Source organism: Orycteropus afer, unplaced genomic scaffold (genome assembly GCF_000298275.1).
Source record: "Orycteropus afer afer isolate SDZICR_OR568_19922 unplaced genomic scaffold, OryAfe1.0 scaffold00794, whole genome shotgun sequence".
NCBI lineage: Eukaryota > Metazoa > Chordata > Mammalia > Tubulidentata > Orycteropodidae > Orycteropus > Orycteropus afer.
Genome location: NW_006922381.1, coordinates 398,541 through 407,770, shown reverse-complemented (window position 1 = coordinate 407,770; position 9,230 = coordinate 398,541). Strand labels below are relative to the sequence as shown.

General features: G+C 37.4%; 1 protein-coding gene across 1 annotated transcript in view; it reads right to left on the bottom strand.

The window, feature by feature from the left end:
• LOC103211795 (histone demethylase UTY-like) overlaps positions 1-9,230 on the bottom strand; it is a 398,135-nt gene that overhangs the window by 277,086 nt on the left and 111,819 nt on the right. The window contains 1 exon segment of the mRNA XM_042783269.1: positions 5,405-5,454. Coding sequence (XP_042639203.1) covers positions 5,405-5,454 — 50 coding nt within the window.

The window sequence follows — 9,230 nt, the reverse complement described above, 5'->3', positions numbered from 1 at the left end:
ATATGATTCCATTTATGTTAAATATTAAGAATAATATTTCTATTTCTTTTTGGGAGAAACAAAAATACAGTAATGACTGTTTAAGGCTACAGGTATGGGAGTAAAAAATTAAGAACAGAAAAGTAGTATGTTTGGATGTGATGTGATGAAGACGTTCTAAAATTCAGGTGACGGATGCTCAATAACTAGCTGCAGACTATACATAACTGAATTGTAGAGTATATTACAATAGTGTATCATATACTATACTGGAGACCCTAGTGGCACCTAGTGTTTACACACACTCAGTTGCTAATGAAAAGGATGGCAGTTTGAAATCATCCACAGGTTTCTAGTAAGAAAAGCCTGGCAATTTACTTCCAAAAATTCAGCCAATAAAAACTATATATATACTATGAATTACAATCAACTATGAGTCAGGGCCGACTCGAAGGCACATAACAACAACAACAACAACATATGGTATGGTGTATAGTATATAAGTTATGTAAATAAAGCTAACAAAATAAATGTATACATGTTTTTAAAATAAGTAGCTTTCATCTTTTTTAAAAAAATATATATTTCTTTAAATCCCAGTAATGCACAAGCTACAAAAACAAAAGGGTTTTTGGTTTTGTTTTGTTTTTTTTAATTTGGATGAATCATCACCACATGAGTTTACAATGTTTGTAGCTAAACAAAAGTTTCCACTTAGTATTACCTATTGCTAATGCTCATTGACTTGCCTGTCAGTATGTCACACTAGGTGGCTTACATGCTGCTGTGAGACTGGAGGCTATGCCACTGGTGTTTCAAAAACAAGAAGGGTCACCCATGTTAGACAAGTTTGAGCAGAGCTTCCAAACAAAGACACACTGAGAAGGACAGGGCCACCCACTTCTGGAAAAATTAGTCCTGGTAAACCTAAAGAATAGCAGTGAAACACTGTCTGTTATATTACTGGAAAACTTTATGAATACCCTGAAACATTATCTGATACAAGGGCAGAAAATGAAATCCTCAGGGCAGAAGGCACTCAACATATGACAGGGGAAGAGCTGCCTCCTCAAAATAGAATCAAACTTCCATTTGCTGATGGGCACAAATGAAAATGAGGAAAAACAACTGAAAAATTCCATTAATAATCACCATGGAATGTATTAAGCCCAAATGTAGGAAAATTGGAAGTTGTCAAAAATGAAATGTAAAGCATAAAGATAAGTATCACAGGCACTGGTGAGCTGAAATGGATTGGTTTTAACCATTTTGAATCAGACAGTCATATGATCTATATGCCAGGAACAAAAAACTGAACGGGAATGGTGTGGCATACATGTCACAAAAAAAAGTTTCAAGATCTATCCTGAAGTACACTGCTGTCAGTGATAGGATAATATCCATACATCCAAAAGGAACACGAGTTAACGCTACTATTATTCAAACTTACATATGAACCACTAAAGCCAAAGATGAGGAAACTGAAGATTTTCACCAACTTTTGCATTCTGAAATGTCCAAACATGCAATCAAGATATATTGATTATTACTGGTGATTGGACCTGTGAAAGGTAAAAACAAAAAAGAATCACCAGTAGTAGGTGAAAATTTATGGCCTTGGTGACAGAAATGACATTGCAGACTGTATGACAGAACTTTTCAAGGCCAGTGAGTTTGAAATATATTTTTTCAACACTATAAATGGCAGCTGTATGTGTGGACCTCACTAGCTGCAATATACAAGAATCAGATCAACTACATCTGTAGAAAAGAGGCAGAAACTCAATACATTCAGCCAAAACAAGATGAGCAACTGACTGTGGAACAAACCATCAAACTGCTCATATGCAACTTCAAGTTGAACTTGAATACAATTAAAACAAGTCCAGAGGTGCCAAAATATAACCTTGATTATATCCTACCCAAACTTAGAGACCATCAAAGAATAGATTTGATACATGGACATCAATGACCAAAAATTAGGTGACTTGTGGAATGACATCAAGAACATCATCCAAGAAAAAGCAAAAGGCAATTTAAAAGACAGGAAATAAAGAAAAGTCCACAGTGGATGTCAGAAGAGACTTCTGAAACTTGCTTCTGAATGGAGAGTAGGTAAAGCAAATGGAAAAAATTATAAGACAGGAGAGCTAAACAGATTTCAAAGAGCAGCTCAATTATTATAAGGAAATGTGCAAAGACTCGGAGTTAGAAAATAAAAAGAACACCCTCCACATTTCTCAAGCTGAAAGAAACGAAGAAAAAATTCAAACCCTGATTTGCAATACTGAACGATTCCAGGGCAAAACACTGAATGACCCAGGAAGTGTCAAAAGAAGATGGAAGGAATATACAGAATTTCTGTACAAAAAAAAATACTGGTTGATATTCATCTATTTCAGGAGATGGTATATGATCAAGAACCAATGGAAATGAAGGAAGAAGTCAAAGCTGCAATGAAGGAATTTGAAATTCACAGACCACCCACTGAAATTCTTCAGGCAAATGGATGCCACACTGGAAACATTTACTCATCTATGACAAGTAATTTTGAAGACAACTACCTGGCCAATTGACTGCAGGAGACCACATTTGTACCTATTTCAAAGAAAGGTGATCCCACAGAAGATGGAAATTACTGAACAATATCACACACAAGTAAAATTTTGCTGAAGAAATTAAAAAATGATTGCAGCAACACACTGACAGAGAACTTGCAGAAATGCAAACAGGATTCAGAAGAGAATGTGGAATGAGAGATATCACTGCTGATACGAGTTGAATACTGGCTTAAAGCAAAGAACAGCAGAAAGATGTTTACTGTATTGTATTGACTATGCAAAAGCATTCGACTGTGTGGATCATAACAAATTACAGACAACCCTGAGAAGAATGGCAATTCCAGAACACATCGTTATGCTTACAAGGAACATGTACATAGATCAGGAGGCTGTCATTCAAACAGAATAAGGAAATACTGCATGGTTTAAAATCAGGGAGGGTGTGGCCAGAGCTGTAACTTTCACCATACTTATTCAATGTGTATCCTCAGCAAATAATCCAAGAAGATGGACTATAGGAAGAGGAATGTGGCATCAGGGTTGAAGGAAGACCTGTTAACAACCTGCGATATGCAGACAACACAACTTTGCTTGTTAAAGTCAGGATGACTTGAAGCACTTACTGATGAAGATTAAAGATTACAACTTGCAGTATACATTACACTTCAACAAAAAGAAAATTAAAATCTCACAACTGGACCAATAAGCAGCATCACAACAAATGCAAAAAAGACTGAACTTGTCAAAGATTTCATATTACTTGGGTCCACAATCAACACCAATAGAAGCAACACTCAAGACATCAGACGACATACACCCCTGGGAAAATCTACTGTAAACTTCTTTAAGGTGCTGAAAAGCAAAGATGTCTCTTTGAAGACTAAGGTGCACATAACGCATGCCATAGTATTTTAAACAGTCTCATATACACATGAAAGCTAGAAAATGAAGAAGTAAGTCCGAAGAAGAGTTGATGCTTCTGAGTTCTAGTGTTGGCAAAGAATCTTCAAAGTACCATGGACTGCTAGAAGAATTAACAAGTCTGTCCACAAAGATGTGCAGCCAGACAGTTCCTTGGAAACGAGAATGGCCAGACTTCGTCTCACCTACTTCAGTCATGTTGTCAAAAGGGACATTCCCTGGAGAAGGGTATCATGCTTAGTAAAGTGGAGGGTCACTGAAAAATAAAGGCTCTCAACAGGATGGAGTGACATAGTGGCTGCAATGATGGGCTCAGGTATAGCAAAGATTGTGGTGGCTGGCACAGGATTGGGCAGTGTTTTGTTCTGCTGCACACAGGGGTCACTATGTGTTGAAGCTGACTTGTTCGCACCAAAGAACAACATCCTATGTGGCAGTGATGGTTTAGTAGTAGACTTCTCAGCTTCTATACAGGATACTTGAGTTCTATTCCTAGCCAATGCATCTCAAGCACAACTACCACCGTTTGTCAGTGGAAGGCTGTGTGATTTGTGGTGCTGAACAGATTTTAGTGGAGCTTTCAGACTAAAACAGAAGAAGAAGAAAGGCCTGTCAATCTCCTTCTGAAATCAGCTCATGAAAATCCTATAATCACAGTACTCCAATCCCACTGTGCATGGACTCAATGGCAGCTAACAACAGTGACTGTAATCTCACTGTGGTTTTTATTTGTTGTACATCTCCCAATGGTACAATTCAAATCCTTTGCCCATTTTATAGTTTGGTAATATGTCCCTTTATTGTTGAGTTATAAGAGTTCTTTATATATTCTGAATGTAAGTCTCTTATCAAATATATGATATAATGTGGGTATCCTCTAAGGAAAAAAAAAGAAGAGACTAAGGTGCACCTATGCAAGCCATAGTATTTTTAATGGACCCATATGCCTGTGAAAGCTTGACAGTGATTAAGGAAGATCAAAGAAGAGTTGATGCTTTGAGTTATGGTGCTGATTAATAACACTGAAAATACCAGGGAATGCCAGAAGAACAAACAAATCTGCCCTGGATGAAGTACAGCTGGAAATGCTCCTTTAAAGTGAGAATGGCCAGACTTCATCTCACCTACTTTGGTCATGTTGTCAAAGAGATCATTCCCTGGAGAAAGATAAAATGCCTGGTGAAGTAGAGGGTCAGTAAAAACCCTCAACTACATGGACTGAAACTGTGGTTGCAGCAATGGGCTCAGGTATAGCAAGGATTGTGAGGATGGCACCGTACATAGGGTTCCTATGAGTTGGAGCCAAGTCCACAGCACCTAACAACAACAACAGCAATCTTCATAGAAGTTATTAAGTATGATACTATGGATTATATAATTACAACCTAAAATTAGTTTGTAGCAAATAATTTTGCTAATCATTGCAGAGAAAACTAAATACTTGTGTCATATGTAAAAGTTTGTATTCCATGAAAGATAAATCTACTAACAAATGTACCTATACATAACTTAAACTGAGCTAAAACATCAATATACACAGTTCTTCATTCAGAGGGATTTAGTTCTCTTTAGGGCACTAAATAGATAAACTATAACAAGTAAGGATTTTATTGAAACTTTCCCATTGACCCTTTGGCTTTGGCTTTATACTCATCCACCTTTAAGGGCCCCCATCCATTTCTCCTTTACTCCCAGATACAAACTTAAAAAACAGTAATTTTTGTTTTTGTTTTGATTCTATTTGCTTGTCAGTGAAGTATGAAAAGGAAACCAAGAACAAAATACAAAACACAAAATGGCTTATACGAAAAGAAATTTTTCCCCTGTCCATGTGCCCCTCCAAATTTACATTTCTGTCATTTATTAAAAGAACATGTAACTCCTTTTTAAGATAATCTTCCTCACAAAAGGGTAAGAAAATTGGTATGGAAATACATACAAACCTTCCAGTACTCAGAATGTAAATTGTAGTATCTCTGATATGCAGATAATGCTGAAAAAATAGAAAATAAATCAGTCAATTTTAAAAATTATACCATTTAAAAATTCATAATAAATATGTTTAAAAAATATTGACACATACTCCTATAGTACCCACCTCTAAAAACAAAAACAAAAAACAAAACAGTGCCATCAAGTCAGATCTGACTGATAGTGACCCCACCTTGGGTTTCCAAGGCAGTATCATTATGGGAGGAGATTGCCCACCTCTTAGCAAACAGTAAAATTTCTTAGACTAAACAACTTAAATTTGCAACCTCCCAACCAAACCACAAACATGAGTTCATACATAAAATACTGGTCAAATCCCATACATTCATTTAAGTAAAGTCACTTATTTGAATCAACTATACTTCCATCTGGGAACAAAAGTCACAGAAAATAAAAAGAAAAACCTCTAAGATTACTACATACTATAATAAATCTTCTGATTTTTTTCTCAGTGTGTGACTCACTTCCCAGAAAACTAAAATGCAAACATCTAATGCCAAAGGAACTCCTATTTTGTCATGCTTCACTTTATACAATCGGTATTATGCCTGTAATTGAATAGATTTTGACTCACAGTGACACTATGTGACAGAATAAAACTGCCCCCATTAACTTTCCAAAGCTTATCTTTCTAGAATCAAAGTCCAAACCAAATCCACTGCTGGAGAGTTCATTCGGAGTCACAGCACCCCTAGAAGACAGAGTGGAACTGAACCACAGGGTCTCCAAGGCTGTCATTCTACACAGAAGCAAAGCCCAAACCACACCCACTGCCGTGGAGTCGATTCTGAGTCACAGCACCCCTAGAAGACAAAGGAGAACTGCTCAAGGCTGTGATCTTTACAAAAAAGACTGCCTCATCTTTCTCCAGATGCTCTGGTAGCATAGTGGCTAAAGCACTTGACTGCTAACCAGAAGGCTGGTGGTTCAAACCCACCAGCCACTCCTCAGAAGGAAGATGGGGCAATCCTACTTCTGTAGTGATACTGCCTCGGAAACCCAAGGAGGGGTCGCTATGAGTCAGGTCTGACTCGACAGCACATTAACAACAACAACAACAAACATCTTTCTCCCACAGAGCTGCTCAGCAGCTGAACTACAGCATCACCAGAGCTCCTTTTGTCACTGAACAACTTGCGTATAAACTGTTCAATTAGAACCTATACTACTGTGTAACCTCTACCAAAACACATAAAATATTTTTAACAAACACCCACTTAGTATCTCTGAGAAAATATCTGCAAGGATATTTACTAAATTTTAGTAATAACAGTATTAATCTTGGCATTTGATCCAGAGATTATTCCTTCTTCTCCTTTCTCCCTTTCTATCACAGCTCAGCAAGACAAAAACAACATACTCATTGCGGATACACTGAAAAAACACAACTCCCTCTGTAGCCAGCTCCTTTTTAGAGCTTCAAAATCTCCTGGAGAAGATGCTGCCAACATTTCTCCTTCTGACCCAACTATATGTGGCAGAAGCTACATCCCAGGCAATTGCTTATGAGACATAAGCAGCTGGTTTGCTCTACTTGGTCCACATTTGTAAGAAAAAAGCTCTACTACACATGCACAGGTAACCAAGAATATCAGTTCCTAACTACACTCAGTGGGAGAGCTGTGGTGGCACTGTGATTAAAGCAATGGGCTACTAACCAAAAGGTCAGTGCTTTGAACCCAATAGTTGCTCCATGGGAGTAAGATGAGGCAGTGAGCTTCCATAAAGATTACAGCCTTAGACACCCTATAGTATAGTTCTACTCTACAAGCACTGTAAGTTGGAATTATCTTAAGAGCAATAGGTTAGTTTAGGTTTTGCTTCTGTAAAGATTACAGCCTTAGAAAGTCTAATGGACAGTTCTACTCTGTCCCCTAAAGGCATTATGAAATTGACTCGATGAGGGTTTAGAGTTTTAATCACCCTCATGAAGCCAGTTCACTGGTAGAATTCTCATGTTTTACAAGGAAGATCTGGGTTCAATTGCTGGCCAAGGCCTAACTGTGGCTACCATTTGTCTGTCAATGGAGGCTCCATGTTGCTGTGATGCTGAACAGATTTCAATGGGGCATCCAGATTACGACAAACCAGGCAGAAAAGCAGGGCAACCTACTTATAAAAACCAGACCAGGAAAAAACCTATTGATGACAATGACTCAATACCATGTTTAGGGGCCAACTAGACAGCTAACAACAACAATCATCCTCAAAGAAGAATCCACATAGATATGTTAGAGTTACCTACTAACGTGCATCTTTCAGTTTATTGTACTGTGATGAGTTGTGTCACTGGGATGTTGGAAGCTATTATCAATAGTATTTCAAATACCAATAAGGTCGCCCACAGTGTATGGTTTCAGCTGATATTCCACTAGAAAGAAGGAACAGGTTGCCAACTCTGAGAGAAAAACCTGGCCAGGAAAAACTTTATGAATAGGAGTGGAACACTGATTATCATGCCAAAAGATGAGCCCTGGTTGGAAGGCACTCAAAATGTGAATGTAACAGAGGTACCTCCTCAAAGCTGAATCAACCTTAATAACAAAGATAGAATAAAGCTTTCTTGACCTTCATGAACTAATGTGGCACAACTTAAAATGAGAAAAAAGAGCTGCAAACATCCATTAATATTCAGAATATGGAGAAATGCAAGAAGTATGAATCTAGGGAAATCCAAAGTTGTCAAAAATGAGAAAGAATGCTTGAAGACATGTATCCTAGGCATAAGTGAAGTTAAATGTACTAAATCTAGTCATTTTGAATCACACAATCATACAGACCAGGTCTACTATGCCAGGAATACACATTCATCTTCAAAAACATTTTGCAATTTATCCTGAAGTACAATGCCATTAGTGATAGATGTATATGCATACAAGAAGTCTAGTTAACACAATTATTATTCAAATTCCCACGTCAATTAAACAAGAGAAATTGAATATTTTTACCAATAAGTGCAGTCTGAAATAGACCAAACATCATAAAGATGCATTGATATTAAATAATAAGTGATTAGAATATGAAAGCTGAAAACAAGAAAGAATGATTGATGATTGGAAAATATGGCTTTGGTGACAGAAACAAAATCAGAGACTTCATGATAGAAATGTGGAAAAGCAATGACTTATTCATTGCAAATACATTTCTCCAACAAAAGCAACTATATACATGGGCCTTGCAGATGAAATACATAGGAATAAAATCAACTATATATGTGGAAAGAGGCAACAGAGAAGGGCAATATCATCAGTTATACCAAGGTCACAGGCCAAATGCAGAACACACCAACAGTTACTCATAGCAGTTCTAGATGAACTGAAGAAAATTAAAATAAGGCCAAGAGGCAAAGTATGATCTTGAGTATGTTGTTGTTGTTGTTGTTGTTGTTGTTATGTGTCATGGAGGCGGGCCTGTTTCATTGCGACCCCTCCTTGGGTTTCAAAGGCAGCATTACTACAGAAGTACATTGCCCCATCTTTCTTCCAAGGAGTGGCTGGAGGCTTTGAACAGCCAGCCTTCTGGTTAGCAGTCAAGTGCCTTAGGCACTACACTACAGGAGCTCCAAACACCTAAATTTAGAGACCATCTCAAGAATGGATTTACACACTGAACACTAATGATGAAAGACCAGATGAGTTGTGGAAGACATCAAATACTTCATACATGAAGAAAGAAAAAGGTCATTTAAAAGAAAGGACTAAAATGGACATCAGAAAAGACTATGACACTTGATGTTGAATGAAGAGTATCTTCAGCAAATGGAAGAACGATGAAGTA